This window comes from Aptenodytes forsteri, unplaced genomic scaffold (genome assembly GCF_000699145.1).
Source record: "Aptenodytes forsteri isolate BGI_AS27 unplaced genomic scaffold, ASM69914v1 Scaffold550, whole genome shotgun sequence".
Taxonomy (NCBI): domain Eukaryota; kingdom Metazoa; phylum Chordata; class Aves; order Sphenisciformes; family Spheniscidae; genus Aptenodytes; species Aptenodytes forsteri.
In genome coordinates, this window is record NW_008795689.1 from 352,926 (window position 1) to 375,539 (window position 22,614).

General features: G+C 44.6%; 2 protein-coding genes across 2 annotated transcripts in view; both read left to right on the forward strand.

Annotated features, from left to right (window-relative positions):
- TTC28 (tetratricopeptide repeat domain 28) overlaps positions 1–21,342 on the forward strand; it is a 198,292-nt gene extending 176,950 nt beyond the window's left edge. The window contains exons 15-24 of the mRNA XM_009282825.2: positions 1,578–1,722; positions 6,210–6,389; positions 7,500–8,220; positions 10,098–10,222; positions 11,282–11,513; positions 11,954–12,030; positions 14,164–14,187; positions 14,996–15,125; positions 16,239–16,346; positions 17,048–21,342. Coding sequence (XP_009281100.1) covers positions 1,578–1,722; positions 6,210–6,389; positions 7,500–8,220; positions 10,098–10,222; positions 11,282–11,513; positions 11,954–12,030; positions 14,164–14,187; positions 14,996–15,125; positions 16,239–16,346; positions 17,048–18,672 — 3,367 coding nt within the window. The 3' untranslated portion in view covers positions 18,673–21,342. The remainder of the gene's footprint in view (positions 1–1,577; positions 1,723–6,209; positions 6,390–7,499; positions 8,221–10,097; positions 10,223–11,281; positions 11,514–11,953; positions 12,031–14,163; positions 14,188–14,995; positions 15,126–16,238; positions 16,347–17,047) is intronic.
- PITPNB (phosphatidylinositol transfer protein beta) overlaps positions 20,933–22,614 on the forward strand; it is a 43,075-nt gene continuing 41,393 nt past the window's right edge. Inside the window, exon 1 of the mRNA XM_009282826.1 lies at positions 20,933–20,967. Coding sequence (XP_009281101.1) covers positions 20,933–20,967 — 35 coding nt within the window. The remainder of the gene's footprint in view (positions 20,968–22,614) is intronic.

The following is a 22,614-nucleotide window of genomic DNA, read 5'->3' on the forward strand; positions in this document are numbered from 1 at the left end:
TTGGTATGTGTCAGAAAAGGTCAGGGTATGTCTGAGGCCTGTGGTTTGTCAGTGGTAGAAGGAGTGCACTTGAGAGCAACGTTTTTGCTCTCCTTGTCTTTTCCTGCATGTTGGCTTAATCTGGTAGTATGAAGAGACACTGTGCCTATATGTGTGTGTATATATCCGCTATAGGCATATATATATGCACACATACGAATATATATGCCTATATCAAATATGCAGTCAACTAGTAATATATCTCATAGATTAACATATCTGCTGGATGCTGAGTTTTGTTTTGATTTCCTGGATGTGCAAATATTTTCTGTTTTTATTTCTTTTCTGTGCTGATAGTCAAGAATTGATCCAGGCAAGAGGTAAAAAGAAGGAGCAGAGACAAGGCATTTCTTCTGAGTAAACGTTCTTAAAAAAAGGACATTGCAGACTAGTGTCCTGACAAAGTGTGTGAGGTTGGTCATGAATCAGGAAACTATAGCTGCTTTCCTGTTGTGTAAATTGGCAAAGGCACATAGCATTGGAAGGTGTCTGAGAGGCAAAACAGCACTGTGCTTCATAGAGACCAAGAATGGAGGGAGGCTTTCTCTGCGCAGTAGCATCAGAGTATGATCTGCACTGGGATTTCATGGAACCCTCCATCAAATGCATTTGGCACCTTGAGGACAACAGGGCACGTTTTGCCTCATGGGTGGCCTTTTATGCTTGAGATTGTTGTGTTCATTACTGCACAGCCCCAGTGGTGACTCTGGTTACACTTCAGGCTTTGCACTACCATTACTGTTCAATGTCTTATTTCCCTCCCTGCCTTTTCTTTAAGGCCCACCTGTTAAAACTTTCTGGAAAGTTATCCTTTTCACAGAAAATGGTTGTTTATGGCACCAAGCCAAGGCTAACCTTTCTGGGGAGCACAGCTGATGGATTAGTGAGACCAGAATGGGGCAACATCATTTCCTCAACAGGGCAATAACTTTTTGTAGCCATGCCATCTCAGTCTCCTCAGAGCGATGGTGTTTTGTGGCTGGTGATGCCAGGAGAACATGTGCAGAGCTCTGCCTGTGGGGATGTCAGAAATGGGCTCCAGGTCAACTCTCACATCTGACTTCATGGAGCCATTCAGAGGAGTGGCAGCAAGTGCAGGCATAATCTTCAGGTCTTGTTGTTTGACTGTTGTCGTATTTCCTTTTGGTACCATGCTAGATTAGTTGGTGCAAAACCCAAGTGCAAATCTTGCTGTGATTGTAGTCAATTGTTAATGGGTCTCATGTTTGCCTGCACACAACCGCTATACATAGGTATGCAGTAAAAACTGTGAAGAGCACTTCAGGCACTTGAGTTTGTAGAGAAACTCCATAGCAATGTAATATGCTGTCTGCAACTGGTTCACCCTGCCATTAATGTCATTGTTCATTGTGGCGTGAAGCTGAATGGGAGAATAAAGCCCTGCCATAAGGCATCTTACAGAACAGAGTCCTCTGGATGGACAGGGACTGGCTGATCGTCAGTGTTATGAAGTCAGGGCAACCTGTAGTGGACCTCAGATTTCTGCAACTAACCTCTCACTTGCCTTTTGCCCACAGGAGCTGTCAGAGCATGACCAGTCTATTCAGCAGTACCATGTCTCCTGTTAAGGATGGAACATCATCTCTTCCAAGGAGGCAGACTTCCTTCACCAAACCCCCGCTCCGTGCGCTCTACGACTTATTGATAGGACCTATGGAAGGAGTAAGCCTTTGGCGCTGGCAAATGTAGAGATTCACTTACCACAATCCCCTGTCAATGTGGGAAAGCAAGAGTAGGCAGCTTGGGGATTGTATCTGAAGCATGGTGGTTTTCACTTGGTCTTCCAGATGGTGAGACTGGGTGTGTTGGGAGGTGGAAACAAGGGATGTTGTTGTTGATACCACTTCCAGTCAGTGGCCAAAGTATAACGCTTTTGATGAGCCTAATCAGGAAGTGTGTCCTTAATTCACTAATACTAATTGGCAAACTCAGCAGCTCTACGAGGGACAAATAGGTCAGGGAGATAGAAAAAGCAGTACTGGGAGCCTGGCAGCACCACTGGCCCACCCTGTGCCTCCTGCTGCTGTGTGGTGCCGTGCTGGCAGCCAGCTGCAGCCCGACAAGCTGGGCCTTGCTCTCTCTGCATCCCAGGGGTTGGTGCTTTTGCAAGGAGATAGATGTGCTCCTGGCAGGTGTCAGCAGCAGCGGGTGGGGGCTGCTGCTGGGGCTGGTCAGGCACTCGGCAGCCCACTTGGTTCACTGCCAGTGTCCCAGCGCTTGGCCCGTTCAGGGCCCTGCTCTGCGCATGGCGGTGCTGCACCGGGGTGTACCTGCCAGCGCGGGGGTGGAGGGCGCAGGCCCCAGCAGCATCCTGTGCTGGTGGATGATGGGGTGAATGCAGAAGCAAAGGGAAGCTGCGTGGCACAGTGTCCTGCGGCAGCCCTGGCCAGCCCGTGCAGGAGGCCAGGAGTGGCAGCACAGCCCCCGGTTCCAGTCTTACAGAGCAATGGCAGGATAAATTAAGAAGTCCTCTCTGTTGCACGGTATCTCTAGCTAGAAGAGATAAAGTCACTCAGTCAAGAATTAGTCTTTTCTCAATTTGTATCCAGCTGAACGAACAGATCAAAATGTCACAATTCTGTCATTCCTTTCTGAGAAGGAAAACCAGCTCTGCCTTGGGTTACTTTAAAGGCTGTTTGGATGCTTCAATCTTGTCTGCAGAAGTCACCTCTGTTTGCGGAGGCATAACCTTTGTGAGCCCGAGACTTTGTTAGCTCTGTCAGCCTGCCATCCCGTGGTCATGCTGTGAGTCTTGGAGAGTGGGGCCTTCTGCTCCAGAGGCAGCACCTGCATCCTCTTTGCAGGGCGAGGAGGTCAGCCCTGCTTATGGGTTTTCTCTGTTGTCTTCTACAATGTTCTTGAGAAAGCTTCATCTGGGAGTTTAATGCCTGCCTACACCTAGTGTAAATAGGTAAGACAGGCCAGGAGGAAATCCTCACGGGGAACCCCAGGAGCCTGCCTCTCCTTCCCGCTGAGGACACACTCTGGTTGGGCACTGCTTGGCAGGTTTGGGTGTCTGAGGCCAAAGTTGGCTCCAGTAAGGTACTGTAGGGCTTGGCAGGGCTTTTGGAGAGTGCAGATAACTAGCAGATACAGGGTCCTTACTAGCCACTTTGTAAGAAGATGCGGTTCAGGTCTTGTGTGTGGTTTGGCAGTCCCATTATAATGGAAACTTCCAACTGTAGCGACACTAGCTGCAAGTGAGGGATCTATCCAAGCCAGCAGCTGTCAGCTGGCCTAGCTCTGCACAGCCATGCTCCCCACGAGTGATGGACTTTTCCACCTTTGTAACAAATCACCAGTGCAGCCGGTATCGTTGCTGTGAAGTAGGGCACATCTTCCTGTGCTTGGCAGTTCATGCTTTTCTCCTTTTTCTCACTGAAGAGATTATTTTTTGTTAGAACTCACCCTAAAATTAATTCTTGGAGACACATGAAACGCTAATGATCCTCATAGTTTTATTTCTGTTTCTGTAATGCACATACAGCCATCATGAGAAAAAAAAAAATTAAACTCTAGAGGTTTTACATACAAATTAAAAATTCTGCTAGGCACATGTCACTATGGCTCAGATGCTCCGATTGCGTTGCTGACAGCTAAAGCTCCTGGAGCAGTAAGTAAAATAGAATATGTATTAAACAAAAAAAAACAAAAAAACCCAAAAACACTTCTGGAAAGCAACAACTGCCCTAGTGGGAAGCTGCTGCTTGTCAACTCGGGCTCTGCAGAAAGAGGCACGGCTGAATGGAGGCTGGTAAATTTAGCTGCAGAGCACGCATGCTGCTTCACCCCCGGCAGTGAGTGCCGGGGAGGCCTCCCTCAGGGCTGCTGAGGTTGTAAACAGCGTGTCAGGTCGGAGTGGAGGTGGTTTGCAGGAAGGCTCCCAAGGCTGCTGTGTGTCAGCGACTGCCCTAAATCTCTGTCTGTAGTCTATGGGGCAGGGTGAGCTCCAGAGCTGTAAGGAGATCAGGAGAAACAGCAAGAGGTCAGCCAACTATTTTTAACTCCTTTTAAATGAAAATTTTCTTACCCTTCAGCAGTTTTGTTCCTACTTCAAATGGCAAGAAGCCTTTAAAAGCACCTCGCTGTCTCTCTTCAACTTTCTACTGTTTGACATTCTCCCTCATAGCTGACCTGTTTCTTGGTATTTCTGACTCGCTCCAGACTCCCTTTGGAGGAGACTGCTGGACTGATTTTTCTATTTCTTTAGTAATGTTCATTCATCTTTGCTTCTGCCTGAGAACTAAAGCTTGAGACTGACTGCAAATTCCTGTTATTCTTTGATTGCTAGTGAGATGGGATTAGTGTATCTCAAATTAATCGTCAGCTGTCAGTGCATCACAGTGCAGTCTGGAAGTCTGTTCCAGACAGACCCTGAGCAAGGTGGAGAGGAAGAATTGTGTGTTAGGACCAGGGTGCATTTGTCTGAGTTCTGTATATAAAACTTCACACAAGTAGTAATGTTCACCCTCAAAATGCACAATATCCCTTTCTTTTCTGTTGCACTATCTGATTATCTGACGTGTCCACACTTCAGGATTTTCTGACGTTACTTCTGCACCCCCCTTGTTTCAAAAGTCTGTTTTTCCATTAGACGTTTCATAGTAGTAGTTCACTGTTGGCAGCGAAAGAAGGAAGATTCGTCTCTCCCCTCTTAAATGGGAAGAGAAACTGAAATAAGCATGCTCTAAAGCAGGGATGTTAAAGGGAGTAATGTTTGATAAATAACATCAGTATTCTACCTCTCTTCTGTTATTTCTTCCAAAAAGAATGTATCTAGGTAGCACCTCAGAGGTTTTGGTGGTTATTATTTATGAAACATAAGCCATGTGTTTGAAAAATATACTTCCTTTACTGCTGTTCTGTTGAAGCCCCAGAATTTGCATCAGGAAGAGGTAATGTTTGGAGGCATTGGAAGCTAGCTCAGAAATTCACTTGGAATGAGTCAGGCAGTTTTGTCTTCATTTGCTGAGCAGCCTGAGCAGCTGTTTTTCTCCTGTCAAAACAGATGTTTGCTACATCTGATGGCAATTAAAATGGCTTAAAATGAAAATTCTCAAAAGAATTGAGAATCTAGAGACAGGGATCTAGTCCTGCATACTAGATCCTTGCCTCCGTCCTGCAATGAACACTGCAAAGTTAGCTTACCTGTGGGAACATCAAGCAGTCTAGACAGAACAACACTACTTCAACTGGTTATCTCCAAAACTATGTCAAGTTGAGGACTTGGTCTCATCCAAGCTTGAGCTAAAAGTTTCGTCTTCAAATGAATGGTTTATTTGCTAGGCCAAGCTATGGCTGGTACTCTAGCTTAAAGGGGTAGAATTGCTTAGAAATTTACTGCTGTTTTGCATGAGAGTCCTTTAGACTTTTTTTTTTTGTGTGCTGCAAGTGGAGCTTGCTGGAGCAAATTTCAGTGCTTTGAAGTTACTCTTTCCTGGCGTGATAACTAATTATTTTTACAATACACTAGATAAATATGAGTGAAATTCCCACGGTTACATGGGACCAGGAGCAGTTGCCACTTTTTGTGCCCAGCTGCGTGTTTCCTATTTATTAATCTCTCTGCCTCGCTCCTCCATCCATAAGATACTTTCTGTTTAAACCTGTTTGCGACTCTGGGTTGATTACAGTGTCAGGCGTCTTGAAACGCAGGTCATACACACAATCTGCCTGTAGACTGTTTGCTTTTATATAGGAAATTCCTATTTTGAAATTCAATATCAGAATATTCTCTTTCAAAGGATAAGGTGATAATAATATTGACAAGACATGGGTGGTTGTTGTTAACAAAGATTTTTACGCTGGAGCAGAAGGAGTTGCTGTACTGTGGTGAGGCTGGGCCCCAGCGCGCTTGCTGAGGCTGGGTGTGACGACCGAGATCTGTACAGCGTGTCAGTGTGCTCAAGGCTCATTCATCCCAATGGGATTGTTTGCGCACAGGTGAGCAACAGTCTAGCTCTATAGATCTGTCCAATGCCAATGTGCGTTCACCTGTCACCACATCTGTGTTCACACGGAGCGTAATTCTGATGTGCATATTTCCAAACCTGATGTGGGGTCAGACTGGATCCTGATGCTTGGAAAGTGCAAGCTGGGGCACTGATGGAGTGAAAGGGCCAAACTGATTCTCTTTCTTTTCTTTTCAGGGTTTGATGCATTCCAGTGGGCCTGTTGGCCGCCACCGCCAGCTGATACTGGTTCTGGAGGGAGAACTGTACCTCATTCCTTTTGCTCTCCTGAAGGGCAGTTCCTCCAATGAGTACCTCTATGAGCGCTTCAGCCTCATTGCAGTGCCGTCCATCCAGTCGCTGAATCCCAGCTCCAAGGTCTGACGTTGTCTTGTAAAACCTCTCTCTTATAGAACCTCTCCTGTGGGGTGCAGGTTCCTATACATGCTAGAATAGCAGCAGCTCTGTCCTGTTATGCCAGATGCAAGAATAGAAACCACAAATGTACCTCCTTCCCAAGGCACTCCCAGTTCTGTTGAGCATGTTGAGCACCACAGCTCTGAAGTAGATACTGATGTAGTTCCTGCAGCACAAAATCACAGCCCCAGGCATGCCAGGAAGTGCAAGGGGAATGGATCATTTGGATATCCTCATCTAAAGGATAGCATGTCCTGGGGTGTGGAAGTACATGGCAGACTGCAGAAATATGGGTGATTGTGATCAATACTGAGCTTCCTTGGCAAGCTGACTGTCCTATCATGTTCCTGGTATGTTTACCTACATTTTAGTTTTCTGTGTGGAGAAGGCCACTAATGTCTTGTGATGCTGAAGCTATAAGGCAAAGCGAATACCACAGGCCAATCCTGCAGAAGAATCTTCATGCTGATGTTTGGCATCAGCATTTCTAAGGCCCAGGTCTCCAGGGAGAATGCCCTAAGTCACCTGCTCTTGCTGAGCAGTGTTCTGCTGCGTGTCTTGGCTTGCACTGGGTTAAACACAATCACTGGAACAGCAAAAGGGTCTGAACCTTGTCAACATCACTGATGTGGGGATTAGGCTTTTTGTTCAGTATCAGGCCCCAGTAATCAGTTGCATGCAACACCAAGCCGCTGGCAGTGGTGATACTGATCCTTGAAATACAGGTGCGAGAAACCAGTTAGTGAAAGATTTCAAGTAGTCTTCCCATGAGGTGGGAAACTGGGATGCTTTTAGCTCTGCTACAGCCCTCAAAGGGACCTGGGCTAAGTCTGTTGCTTTCTGTTCTTATCTATCTGTTCCCCCAAGCCGTGGGGATAGAAATCCTGACTGGACTCAAGTGGAGATGTTCCTTGGAATAGCTAAGTGGAAGAAACTAAAGAAATGCAAAGTTTTTTTGTAATTATGACAAGCAGACTTCTGTTTAGAGCCAAAGAGACAGGATATTTTATTACCAGCACCGTAACAAATAGATCTTTGAACCCCATTTTCTCTTTCTCTTTCTCTCTGTAGTCCCATGCGAGGAAGAATACTCCTGCTTACTCCAGTTCTACCTCAATGGCAGCTGTCATAGGAAATCCCAAGCTCCCTTCAGCAGTTATGGACAGGTGGCTATGGGGACCTATGCCCTCTGCAGAAGAGGAAGCATATATGGTATCTGAGTTACTTGGCTGCCAGCCCTTAGTTGGTAGTGCAGCAACAAAAGAGAGGGTCATGAGTGCCCTCACTCAGGCAGAATGTGTCCATTTTGCAACCCATGTCTCCTGGAAACTGGCTGCTTTGGTCCTGACACCCAACACTGACAGCAATCCAGCCAGCAGCAAGAGTTCTTTTGGGAACACCTACACAATCCCAGAATCCCTTCGGATGCAGGATGATGCCAGTGATGTGGAGAGCATCTCAGACTGCCCTCCTCTTCAGGAGTTTCTGCTTACAGCGGCTGATGTCCTGGATCTGCGGCTTCCTGTCAAATTAGTGGTTCTTGGCTCATACCAAGAATCCAGCAGCAAAGTCACTGCTGATGGAGTAATTGGCTTGACAAGAGCATTCCTGGCTGCTGGGGCTCAGTGTGTCCTAGTGTCACTCTGGCCTGTTCCTGTGGCTGCTTCCAAAATGTTTGTGCATGCCTTCTATTCCTCCCTCTTAAATGGGATGAAAGCCAGTGCAGCCCTTGGAGAAGCGATGAAAACTGTACAGAGCAGCAAGCAGTTCTCCCATCCATCCAACTGGGCAGGTAGGAAGAATCTGCTTTTTGACAAACAAGACGGGGTTTCTAGGAAGCGCTGTTAGGCCAAATTGTTTGAGTTAAGCAAGGAGCAGTGCTAGCAGGTAGTTGGGAGTAGCACGTGCCCTGTGCTCTCCCAGAATTCAGACCCTGATTCATCCGAGTGTGGTTGAATGCCAGTGTCATGGAAAACATCAGTATTTCACTGTGTAGTGGGTTATGAATTTGATATAATTATAATCAAATATATTACTCCAGTTCTACCTCAATGGCAGCTGTCATAGGAAATCCCAAGCTCCCTTCAGCAGTTATGGGCAGGTGGCTATGGGGACCTATGCCTGGTTATATATTTGATATAATTAAATTGTTATTTAATTATAATAATAATTAAAGCAATCGTGAGGTGAAGTGTTTTTCCTCGCAGTGGTTTCATGACTGGAAAGAAATAACGTGCAATACAATAACTCATTCCCTATGTTTGAAATCTATAGGGTCAAGTTTCCTGTGTACTTGGGATGGAGTTAGCTGGAGCAAGTTTACAGAACCTTCTCACTGAGAACTGAGTGACACTCTGACATGGAGGCAAGAGTAGTACTTTTGGAAGTTGCAGCAGCAACCAGTAGCTGTAATTTCTGTGACATAAACCTTGTAGGGCTTACTCCTTTGGTCCTTTTAGGAGAAAAGTTTCCCTTGCTTCTACTGGAAATCTCTCAGCAGTGTAAGCTCCGGGGTGGAGTGCTGGTGCTTGCTCCCTCTCAATTACATGAGTGAGTTGAGGTTCAGAAAGACAAAGTCTTGGAGTTCAACAGTGTTGTTACGGGGATATGTACAAATAACCTGCTTTTTTTTTTCCCGGCACAAGTCCTGGTTTTTGAAAGCTGCAGGCATTCCCCAAATGGATTTTTTTGCACAGGCAGCGGTACCATGTTTTTTAGATCAGGAAGCTGTTGTGAGTATGGCTCTGATGTAAACTGTGGAGCTGGAGGAGCGGGGAAACTCACAAGAGCTTGTTAAAATGAGCACTTTGGAGTTAGTCTGACAGAGTGATTTCAGGCTTGTTGAGTCCAGCGTTAGGACATGATTCAGACAATACCAGATGGGAGCTGAGTTTAGGTTACAGTCCACAGTTCAGTTTGTATTTTATTTTCCTTCCAAGATTTTTCTGTCTCAAAGGAAAGAACATTTAAAAAAAAAAAAGTGACCATTTCCTAGACAAAAAAGAATGAGCGTGGACATGGGTGCTTGGCATCACCACCAAGCAGAGGCTTCCAGCTACTCAGTCTGTCTTAGTATTTCCCCTTCCATGGTATGTAAGCAAGTTCATTACACGCAATCCCTGACTTTCACCTTTAACTCTTGACGGTGTCTCGGATAGAGCACCAGAGTGAGGATGGGCAGCTGCATACCTTGCTGCAATGGATGAGAAGGGGCAGGCAGAGCTCCTTGTGCTGACATTTGGAGAATCTAGCATTTAGATGGTGTATAAGCCAAGACAGGTTTCTGACCGAGACAGGGAAAGCTCTCAGTTTTCCGAGTTCTGTTTCTGCGAGCACTGTTTAGATCTATTGATTTCCGCTGCTGTAAAGGAGACATGGAGCATGCTAGGACAAGTTTAGCTGCAATACAGTGTTTTTCCGCTTGCTTGAACAGGAAAACACTGTTGATTTAATAGAGGAGGACAGTAAGAATCATCTAGAAGCTTTCTGGAGGTTCAGTCTATGGGACCAGGCAGGGAGTGAGCAGCTGCTCTGGGAAAAGAGTATCACTCTGCAGGGCGCAGTAAACCATCATTCCATTAGTCCAAGAGGGCAGAGGATATCTGCTTCTGTTTTGAACATTTTCTATAACGAAAGGAGATTGAGCATCTCTTATTCTGAATCCTGCAGGCTTCATGCTTATTGGGAGTGATATGAAGCTGAACAGCCCTTCTTCGCTAGTAGGACAGGCCCTGACTGAGATTCTGCAGCACCCTGAAAGGGCACGAGATGCTCTGCGTGTCCTGCTGCATCTGGTAAGAGAAAGGAAACGCTACCACACCCAGCAGGCACAGGGAGGGGCATTGCAGCCCATGTAGTTGTGAGATAATGTTACCTGTGGGTATGCATTTGGTAAATGATGAATGGGAAGAGAAACACCCTGATGTGTAGCCACTTACGCTTGAATATATACCTTCAACCCTTCTCCCTTACCGTAAGGGAGTCTCTTGTGAAATCTCTGGGTCAGTGTGAAAAGACTGGGATACCTGATGGAGTGTCCGGAGCAAAAAGAGGCAAAGTAAGCGAAGTCTTACATTGTATTGTGACAAAATCCTCCTTCAAATGTTGAATTGGGTCTCTGCTTCAAAAATGAGATAATCGTTGGGGTTAATTGTTTCTGCAAGAAAATAGCTATGAACATTGCAGTCATGGAGATGCAGAGCACAGTGACTGCTGTCTCTTTGCATACTTGGAAGGCAAGAGGCACTTTTGTCCCCATATGTGCCAGTAGCCTGCTGTGGGGAGCAGCAGGACTGAAGCCAAACTGCCAGATGGCTAGAATAATCTCTCATGACATTTAATACTTTTCTTTCCAATGTGTCTTCTGTGGTCCCACAGGAATGTGGAGTATCCATAGGATGATGGAAACCTGTGAATATTGCTAGTCATCCCAGTTGCTGGGTTTTGTGGACACACATCTCTCTTTACTGTTTACCATATAGCTACAGACTCTTGCCTGGTAATAAGCAGTGTATGTGAGAGACTGGAACCTGAACGTGAGTCATTTTTTGGGGAGAAATGCAGCTGCCAGGCTTATAGGAAACTATCACAATCAAACTGGTACTTAGTTTCCTGTGGCATTACTTTCCCCAGCATCCCAGAGAATATTGACATCACAGTGATTTTACAGTTGTGAGTGCTGAGTTACTGGAGCCTTGTTTTCAAGGGCACTAACATCCTTCTGTGTAAGATGGGCCAGGTTCAACATTGGGTTTGCTGTCTCTCAACCTGCTGTTCTTGCCTCTCCACTGTGTAAAAAGAGGCAGTTAGTAAAAATCTCTTAAAAATAAGCTAATGCTGTATTTTCCCCAAAGGTGGAGAAATCATTGCAGCGAATCCAGAATGGGCAGCACAACTCCATGTATACCTCCCAACAAAGCGTGGAGAACAAAGTCGGTGGCATTCCAGGCTGGCAGGCACTACTCACTGCGGTAGGATTTCGGTTGGACCCTCCAGCCAGTGGCCTCCCGGCAGCAGTGTTCTTCCCAACCTCTGACCCTGGTGACCGGCTACAGCAGTGCAGCACCACCATACAGTCCCTCCTAGGTAAGAAGCAGGCCAGCTATGGGCTCTGTCCTCATCTGTCCAAGCAGACATTGACCTTTCCCTGCCTTTCTTTGATGCAAGCCTGTAAAATGGTGATGTTTTACATCAATGAAATAAAAGTATTTAACAGGGTAGAGGTTCTAAAAGTAAGTGTTTATGAAAATGTTGTCATAGATGGGAATCATTTACTGCGGGGTCCAGTATCTGAGAAGCATGATGTGACTGTTCCTTTCTCCCAGCTCTCAGTCAGAAAATGCATAACCAGATGCAAAGTGGGAAAACCTTTTGCTTTCTGGAAATTGCTGCTGCTTCCAGTACTGTTCAGTGATGTGGGGGAGAAGTTTTAGAAATTAGCTGAGTTTGTTCTGTTCAGGTTGTTGCATTTCTAGCAGTCAAGAAACAGATACTGAACAATCCCTGTTTCTGCTGATGTTTTTCAGGTTTGCCTAACCCTGCACTTCAGGCACTTTGTAAACTTATCACAGCTTCAGAAACAGGAGAACAGCTTATCAACAGGGTGAGTTGGGAGGTTTTCCTCCAGTACCGGTTTCCAAATGGTTCTTCCCAGGTCAGTAAATTCAGAAATGCACAGAATGGTTTATGCCCTGGTTTATCAACCCAGAGCTTGCTAGGAGATTTCAGGGTTGAGATTCTAAACTTGCCTCTTTGTGTGAATGAAAGTGTGTGTCCAGAAGAGAAAAATGCAGGTATGTTACTGGGCTGCATGGCCTTGGGTCTCCCCGTTCAGCGACAGAAGTGAAAACATGATACCTACTGCAGTGAGGGGGAAGCAAAGTACAGGAAATGAGTGGCAGAACCACTAATTGGTATTTGGCCATCCTGTCTAGGGCCCATGTTGGCTGGTCTTTGTCCACCGTAATTACCAAAGTCCCAAGGTGTAGTTGACTTTGGGCAATGCAAGGCCTGTCAGAAAACTTCCTGAGCCTGTGCTTCTCCTGCTGTGCATGCTCACAGCTCTGCTGAAAGGATTCATGGTCTTTAAGAGAAAAGCAGTGCCACCTGTGGCTATAGGACTCCTCCCTGCTCCCCCCAATCTCCTTCACATTCCTCCTCTCCCCAGTCTTTCTAGCATGCCTGGCCTAACCTAACCTTTCTCTGTGCCACCAGCCTGGCCTGCTTTCCATTACGTGTTTCTTACTGTCCTGATTGCTCCTCTAATGAGGTTTATCTTGATCATTTGCCTGCTTTAGTAAATGAACACACTGCACACAATGAATGGGCATATAGCTCACTTTCTTTTCCCCTTTCCCCATGCAGAGGTGTTCTAGGGAAGTACCGTGGGTGGGTAGCTGGGATTATCTCTGTGTAGCTTCAGAGGGCTCCCATTCATTCTGTCATGTTGAGTCTGCACAAAATGCAGAAAAAAAACCAGCCCCAGCTCTGCTGTCACCCACTAAGCAGCCTGCTTTGTCTATCCATTAGGCTGAGTCTGCTTCAAGGAAAGGCTGTCTTGTTATGAACTACAGTACCACATGAAATATTTCTAATGGCTTGTCCTTTATGGCATTTTGCTTTCTTGCCTTGGCTCTTCTGTCAGTGCCCAAAACTTCTGTGGTTGAATAGCAGGGTTATTTTTTCCTCATTGCCACCAGAGGGAGGCCCAGAGTAGAAGGGATGCGATGAGTAGAAGACAACATTCCGATAGATGGGAATGTGTTACAGTGTCCGTGAGATTACTTCAGGATTGTCTTCTTGCCTCAGATAATTAAATCACCCAAGGAAAAATACTCAGATGGCTGTACACAACTAACAAAAGATACACTCACCATTTCCTCAGCTGCCCCATGCAATAAGTATTGGCAGGGGTATTGCATTGTTTTTGCAAATGTTCTTCTATAGCCCAAACCCCAGGCAAAATTTCCTTTTGCCTAAGAGTCTATCCAGTTACAAGTTAGGGTTTTTCAACTTAGCTCTCCCTTCCTCTGCGGTTACTTGCTTTTTTTCCCCTCCTTCCTCTCAGCAGTCACTTGGTGAGCAGCTAAGGCTCTGCCTGTCCCAAAGGAGAGAAGACTTTGTTCAAAACTGGAGCGTAGTGACTGACAGTTCAGTCAGTGGGTGTTGCTTACTGTCTTTCCCATATGGGTGATAGGCGTCATAAGGGAGCAGGTGCTCTTGGCATTAGTGAAGCAGCAAGGCAGGGAGCCTGATCTTTTGCTCTGGATAGAAAATGCTTATTTTTAGTGCAAAACAGAAGGCGGGAACCACGAAAGAGACAACTTCAGTACTACCACATGTGCAAGGAAAAGTTAGGGATTGCTGACTGCATTAAGTGCCAATAATGTACCCCAGAGAAAACAAGAGAAGGGCTTGTTTTATGTTCAGCCTTCTGCCAGAATGTGGGTTGGCCTGAGTATCTGCCTGCTAAGTGTCTGACTTGATTGTAATGAGCTGGGCACTCCCAGATTCCAGCTGCCTGTTCCCACGCTGTTGGACTCCTGATTCACAGCTCAAGCCGTTTCCATTGCTCCCTTCTTTCCCTGGATAGAGCATCTTGCAGTCAGGATGCTAGTTTGCATGTGGATGTGTCACTGCAGGGTTCCTTATCACAGGCATTTTGTAGCACAAAATAACCTGTGTTCTTTCTTTCTTTTCTCCTCTCTTTTCCTTTCTTGTTATCTGCTGCCCGAAGGCTGTTAAAAATATGGTGGGAATGGTGAGTATTACATGCACTGGGGAATGACACTGCTGTGCAGGATAAAACACCTTGGTCACTGCAGACCCATTTCCCTGTGCTGCGGTGTAGTGTCTTCAAGCCGCTTTCAGGCCTGGAATTTGCTCCATAGTGCTACTGTGGAAAAAAGACTGTGTAAGCTTTTATGGGTTGTAAGAGACGGGTGGTCCTGAGGTTAGCTGGTCCCTGATTAATGTGTTTCCATCCTTCCTGCCCTGGCTGTGTTTTTGAATTACATGGGATCCTGGCACCTTAATTTGTGTCAGATCTTCATAAACACATTTTTTTTCTCTACTTTGCTACGCCTGTCCTTTGGGCACAGTTGAGAAACTTCTTTCCTGGAGGCCATGGAGGTATTAGGAAAGTCTTCCATGTTTTCATATGACTTGTTCTGCCCAGTTAAATGCTGAGAATGAGTTTCTTGGGATTTGCGTAAGGAGTATGGCTCAGTCATGGAACGGGCTTTAGTATATTTCTGTGAGCAGCCCCAAAGAATCTCTTTCCTTTTCTTTCACTTCACAGATTTTCCTGCTGTGCTTCCTTCTTGCTCAATTTCCACTGGTCATCCCCCCCCCCAACCCTCACCCCTCTTCTGTCCCTACCTTTGCTGCTGTTCCGTTGTTGCTGTCCCTGGATTGTCCCTGTGCCCAGACCTCTTCATCTCACTCTTCTGTTCAGGAGCAGCAACTGAATATATGGGTGTTTGCAGTGCATTTCCTCGGCCGTGACTGTCAGAAAAGCAGTGATGTGATTTGTAAGGAATGGCTAATGTTTCTATTGTTATCTTCAGCTGCATCAAGTCCTGGTTCAACTTCAGGCAGGCGAGAAGGAGCAAGATTTCTCCTCTGCACCAATCCAGGTTTCCATCAGTGTCCAACTCTGGAGGCTACCTGGCTGTCATGAGTTTCTGGCAGCTCTAGGTAGGAAAACATTTCTTTCCATTGTCGTCCTAAAACTAATGCTAGTGTCTCATATGGTGGCTTGAAGTAGTTACAAGACTCACAGCTTTAGATTTGTTTGTCTGGGTGCTGTTTGGTCTTTGCATCTCTGGATGTGATCCCTGACTGCTCAGTGCGTTTCTGCCAGTTCACATGCACAGAGCTCTTTTGCTCGCTGGTTGGCCAGTGGTAAGGTGAATTTTTCTCTCATGCACCAAAACATCTTCTGAATCAGCAGAACATGGATTTCAGGGTTGACAGCAGCTTGGTGCTATCAAGTTGGTTTAACCCCAGTTTTTATTTCAGTATCCTGTTCCCCTCTTGTTCGTAATAAATACTTTTGAGTTTGCTTCTGGCCTTCTACCTGAAGTGAACCAATAATCATTCCTTTGGCAGGGAAACCTGTGCACTGGGCAAGGACAGGACATACCAGGGTGATAGTATGTACCAGGGTCTACATCCTGCAGAAAAGACAGATGAGAACTAAATATCAAACTAGGTTTTATTGCGGCTTGGACCTTGCTTAGAGTTAGTAAAAGGGCATTGCAGGGAAGAGGCAATGCTGCAAAAAGAAACATCCAAGACGACTGCTTGAGGAGCTCGTAAAAGCCAGGCATCGTTTCTCACTGACAGTCGTGCCTCCTGCAGCCCAGCCTTCATTTGCTAAATTCCAAGGTCTGTGCTCTTCTTCAGACCCATTTCTGTGAGAAAACTTTGGATTAATGATGAATGGTAGGGGCATGTGGGACACTGTCCCCTGAGATGTGCTTAGTATATCATTCCCTGACAATTCCAAATAATTCGCAACTGAAAAAGTACTGACTAGTGCATTTTGTCTGTCAGTTTGGACAGCAGTGATTTCTTTATGTGTATGTGTTCACGCTCCGTAAAGCTCCTGACGCCTGCTGGAGAAGGTGTGCTAAATAGTAATAAAAAAACCCCAGCAAACTACATTGTCAGTGAAGAGTCATCATTCCAGGACCCTGCAGAACCTCCTATCTTTGTGTTCTATTTGTGTTCTAAATGAGATCACGCTTGTTTAAGACATTGGATCTTTCTGTGAGGTGTGATTTTCTGCTCCATATTCTGCTACAGGTTTTGACCTTTGTGAAGTTGGCCAAGAGGAGGTGATTCTGAAAACTGGGAAACAAGCTAATAGGAGGACCATGCACTTTGCTCTACAATCCTTGCTGGCACTTTTTGGTAAAGCTATTTACTACTTTACTACTAAAAACTACTACAGTAGTTTTTGCTCCTACATCATCTGATGTTTTGATCAGAATGGCTTCTGTTGAAATCTCACACTCTTACCTTTTGCAGAGATCATACATACATCATCACACACGTGTCATACAGGCCATACATCATACCACAGGTGCAGCAAATGTTATTTTTATATGGGAAACAAACACTAAGACTTGGCTGAGGCCAAAGCTGGGAACAGAGTTCAGCAACTGGAGGATGTATAACTCACCCTTGTTTTTGAGATATAAAAATCGACAAGTTTCATCTAGGATACCTGGACTGAGGTTCCTGCCTGTGCATTTCCTGGGCTGTGCACGTTTTTTTTTTCTCACCTAAGTAGTAGTTGGGTTTTTTGAAGTAGCATAGAGTCTGAGTACATGTTTTGTAGCATCTCCTCTTAATTCTGATAAGAACGTTACCTGGTTTTGTTTGATTTTACTGTGTTATCTAGGGCCATGTTTGTACTTTTTTTTTTTTTTTTTTTTTTTTTTTTTTTTTTTTTTTTTTTTTTTTTTTTTTTTTTTTTTTTTTTTTTTTTTTTTTTTTTTTTTTTTTTTTTTTTTTTTTTTTTTTTTTTTTTTTTTTTTTTTTTTTTTTTTTTTTTTTTTTTTTTTTTTTTTTTTTTTTTTTTTTCTTTTTTAGATTCTTTTCTTTTTTAGATTCTACAGAGCTGCCTAAGCGCCTTAGCCTGGACAGTTCCTCATCACTAGAGTCACTGGCTTCTGCTCAGTCTATTTCAAACCCTGTACCCCAGTATCAAAACCCTCCATTCTCTCCTACTTGTCCAGACAGCATTGCATCAGATGCCATTTCTGTGTATAGCCTGAGCTCCATTGCTTCTTCCATGAGTTTTGTTTCCAAGCCAGAGAGCATGCCAGATGGCGTGGGACACAGAGGACGCCAGGACTATGAGAGGCCTAAGAACATCTATCCGCATAGGTCTGCAGTACAGAGTCAGTTGTCACCACAAACCAGCACTGTAGCCAGCAAAGATGAGGAAGAGTATGAAGGTTTTTCTATAATCAGCAATGAGCCTTTGGCCAGTTACCAAGAAAACATAAAACCAAGATTTTCCCCTGATCACAAACAGCCCCAAACTGGTCAGACTGGAGGTATTAAAGAGTCTGTCAACTCCAAAGGGAGCATAAGTACCCCAAATTCTCCTGTTAAAATGACTCTTATTCCCAGTCCAAATTCACCTTTCCAAAAAGTTGGGAAACTTGCAAGTTCTGATACTGGGGAATCTGACCAGTCTAGCACTGAGACTGACAGCACTGTCAAATCCCAGGAGGACAGTAATCCAAAGCTTGATCCGCAAGAGTTGGCCCAAAAAATTCTGGAGGAAACTCAGAGTCACCTCATTGCTGTTGAACGTCTTCAGAGAAGCAGCAGCCAAATAAGCAAGAGCAACAATTCAGATGATGGGGCTTCCACCCCAGCAGGTGTGTCTGCATTCAGATCTTCAGAGACCAGTGCATTCAGTCGGCCAATCAGCTCTAGCCAGAAGAATCAGTCTTCACCTCTTGCAATTAAACCAAAGCCTCCAACAAGGAGTTCATCCCTTCAGAAAGTGAGTTCTGGCTATAATAGCCCTACGACGTCAGAGATGTCAAACAAAGAAGGCACAGGCCAATACAGTGGGCAGCCATCTCCAAGTTGTGATTCACATGGGTCCTTAGCTGAACAGCCTCACTTTAAACTCAAGTACCCCAGCTCTCCCTACAGTGCTCATATTTCTAAATCACCCAGAAATATCTCTCCAAGCTCAGGGCATCAGTCTCCTGGTGGCAGCACTCCGTCTCCTGCTCTTTCTTATTCCTCAGCTGGTTCTGCTCGCTCAAGTCCAGCTGATGCCCCAGACATAGACAAATTAAAAATGGCTGCCATTGATGAAAAAGTGCAAGCAATTCACAACTTAAAGATGTTCTGGCAAAGCACTCCCCATCACTCCACTGGGCCAATAAAGATTCTCCGAGGAGCTCCTGGAACAATGACTTCTAAGAAAGATGTCCTCAGCTTGCTCAATTTATCTCCACGGCACAGCAAAGAAGAAAGCGCAGATAAGCTGGAACTAAAGGACCTGTCTATTGAGCAACATCTTACTTCTCCACAAAAGAACCCTCCAAATGGACACAGGCGCCCTGAAACTACAAATGCAGTGACATCAACTCATTCTCCACCTTCCAGTAGCACTCCAGGAACCGCACGCCCCTTGAGGCTGCCATCTGGGAACGGTTATAAATTTTTGTCACCAGGAAGATTTTTTCCTTCCTCCAAATGCTGAAATGTCTTGACTACCAGCTGATGACTTACAATCTTGTAAAAGTATTTGCTTCTGCCCACTTGCCTTTATCAATACAGAACCATTATCTAAGAAGCCGTGGTCATACCCACAGTTGGCAATGCACAGGAATGTGACAGATTGGCCCTGTCTGTCACTGTGTAGGAACACGGGCCTTACAGAGATGGGTTTTAGTTTCCCTTATCAGGACCTTGGCCAGACTCACTTGATAACAGGTTCTTTGTAGTGTTCAGTATTTGCAGCAACAGGTCCAATGAATCTAGTTGTCTGTTCATAAAATACTAGCTTTTAAGGCACCTACTTGTATTTCTTACCTAACAGGAGGTTTTACAGCTGGCTTTTTATACAGAAATTATACATATCAGGGATTGGAGAGGGAAGTGAGAGGAGGCAGAACTTTCATGTATACCACAAAGAAAGTATGCACAAGTTTCTGCCTGGAGAAGTACAAGCCATTTATTTGATTGCTTTCAAAGGCTGACAGAGGACAAGATAACATACCTCTAGATATCTCTGCCAAGTTAGCCAAACACAAGAAATTGCTGGCAATAAAACTCCATAGCAGCATGATACTGGCAGTTCTCTTGCATCATTTAGAGGCTGGTGAAACAAAGACAAGAGGACAGAGGTGCCCCATTCTAAAACCTGCATCTCAGGTAACTCTTTTCTGGAGGGAAACCTTTCAGGTGATATTTTGCTGGTTGGTCTGCTCAAAAAGAATGTTTGGGGCATAACGAGCAAGGTGAGCCTCAGCTTGAGGTAGTGAGCATGTGTCAGAGAGAGACAAGTTCTGGTTTTATTGAAAGATCTTTCTGGCACACAGCGTTATGATGGTGAAATTTTCATCTTGGCAAGTATTTGGGCAGCGTAGATGTCTTCTGTCTGCTAATGTGCACAGAAAAGGGTTACAGACATTGAAGCTCAGAACATTATTATTCCACGGTAGGCAGGAATGTGACATCAGTGTATGTGATTTAGAAATCACCTGACCAAATAAATCCTTCACTGATCCTGCTAAATCATTCCACATAGCTCATCGCGGGCAGGTCTGCAAACCTTTCCCCTGCTGCGGAAGCAAGTTTCTTTTGGAGCAAGTGTACCAGTCTAAGCAGACGTCAGTGCAGGTAGAGCATGTACATGAGGCAACAAGCAGAGTGGCTCTATGCAGAACCTCTGCGCCCTCTGATATGTGGAGAACAGAGAACCCAGAGCACCCCAGGGGTGATGAGTAAAGTAAGCTTTCCGAGGCTGGATGGTGTTTAGGTGTTACGGATCAAGTTGGAGATTATTTCTTTTAAGCGGCTATTGAATGCAGTGATGTAATCAGAATCAAAATGGTAATTTACATGCACTGAAAACTGTGGGCATGTGGTAGCATTAACTCAGCCACACTGCACACTTAGATCCAAGCGAAGTATTTCACAGGCCATGTGCTATGAAGTCGGAGCACTGGATCACCAAGGCTTTTGGTTTCTATTCTGCACTCCCAAAATTTGCTGAGTGACTGAAGGCTAATCACTTCACCTCTCCGTGCCTCGTCTTCCCTTTCTATCTAAATGGGGATAGTAATACTTACCTACCTACCTCACAGAGGTGTTGTGAGGCTTAATTAATTAGGCCCTGAGTTTTAGCTGGATCTTAAGTCGACTTCCAGTCTTGAAACTGACTACCTGAGAGGTGAGTGCAGTCAGCTTTGTAAACGTATTAGGGGCACATTGCTGATGCAGATAATTGTTGCACTTATCATGTCTGGATGCTCTTCTTGAAAATATGGATCTGATAATTTGTGATTTTCTTAGGGATCTTGGAGGAAAAGCATGCTAGCAGGACAGAGGATTCAATTCTGATACCAGAATATAAAATTACTTAGGCTCAGCTTACTCATGGTGCATATATCAAATGCTTGCTTTGAGTATATTCTAGAATCCACTGGTTTCAGGAGAATGTTTTCCTTTTTGCCATCGCAAGAAATTAACACAAGCACTAAAGGCAAAGAATATAGGGCTGTGTTGTTACAGTCAGCTAACAAGGGATGGATGATCACAAAAGTTTCAGTGCAGAAAGACAAAAAGAGTAGTTATTCATCTACTCATATTATGCAATGTAGCAAAACGGTTGAGTAAATCTGTTCAACTCATATGATGCAAGTTATTTGTCTGTACATTACATCTTTCTGTGATGGTTTGGTGCTAAATATCATCTTCTCATCATTTGGCAGGAAAAATTAGAATAGTGGGCCAAAATGAGTCAGTACAGCGTCTACCCATCATGTAGACGGTGATATTGCTGATCATGCAACTTGCTGTGGTCACAAGACTGCTGAGAGACTTCATGTGACCTAATCTGTTTCTTACCAGCATAACTGTTTTAAAACGACATCCCAGGAACATCCAGGATGGAAGTGGGCAGCTTTTTGTTTATAGCAACAGCAAATACTCCCTGTAGTGCTGCATAACATGCCAGAAATAAGCCTCTTTACTTGTAGTTTACTTCCATAACTAAAGGATCTTTTAATCTGTAGAAATTATATATTGCCATTTTGGTACAACCCATTTTCATGCTGCCAGTAGGTTTCATACTGGCTTAAAGTTTTCAGAAAGAGCTAAATCGGGACAGGGGGGTGGTGGTTCTGTTGTTTGGGGTTTTTTTTGGGGGGGGGGGGGGGGGGGGGCTTAAGTAGAGGAAGTTCAGTATTTGGGAAATTGGTGTTGTATAAATATGGAAGGTGAGTGTCACTAGAACAAGTCCTTTGGGAAGTGTGTTTCCATTGACTTGACACAGGGCACTTCCATTGGCTTAATGAGAGCCATGAAGATGCATGCTTGCTCATGGCTGGGAGACACTTCACACACCTTGTGCCTCACTCCTCCACTCCCTGAATGAGAAACAACCCCTTTGTGAGGAAAAAAGAGTTTTATCAGGTTTGCCCAATATGTGGAGAAATTCAGGAAATGAAAATAACATGTTCTCCGTTTGATATTAGAATTCCTTCTGTGGAGTTTAAATGCATTTGTCGTTGTTGTATTTGTGCATGGTACAAGTGACAACACTGCTTAATACAGTGAGCAATAAGAATTAGGTATTATCCACTTTCACATTAAACCTGCCACATGCAACCATTCCCCAAGGCCATAGAATGTATTTTAGTTTGGTTTTGCCCAGTACATTTTATTCTGTGAGATTACAGATTTTTTTATTGACTGTCTTTAGCTCCAACTAAATGGGAACAGTAAACAATCTCTCTGATCAAAATCCAGTTTAATTTGATTTTGTTGGTTAGCCTGTACTCTGGCCTGGTACTGATTTTCGTTCTTTTTAATCATACCTTACTTAAACAAGGAAAAACCATTGAAGGGGTGCTACTCCCACGTATATCACTCCAGGCCATATTTCCTTTCATTAGGTCAAACTCATTCTGTGAACATGTCTTTCAAGTTGCAGAATAGATCCAGGCGCACAGAAATATCTGTGAATCTGTTAAGAAACACTGGTCGTTTCAGGCTAGATGGTAATAATGGGTTTGAGCAGTTTCAGGTTCATTGCATTGTCGTGCTGTTAGAAAGGCTGCAAATGTGTGTGGAAAACTTGGCCCCTCGGTTGCAGAACTCCTTCAAAAGAGCGCTGAAGATGGTAACTCAGAGAGGACTGTCAGCAAAGACTCTTCTAAGCAGCAGCCCTTTAGCACTTGCTCTCCTTGTATGCAGTGTTAGCCATGTTTGGCCTATATGAACTTTCTTTGTAAATTAAAACTCTGTTTCCAGACAGCATTAAACTTTTTATATTATGAAATTTACCATGTAAAAAGATTTTCATATTTTTATTGAAATTGCTAAGGCATTTGGCCTTCTTTCTTTGTGATTTCAGTGTCTATTAAAGCATGAGTTCTCTCAGTACTTTAGTCTCTTGGTCTAGGATGATGTTGGG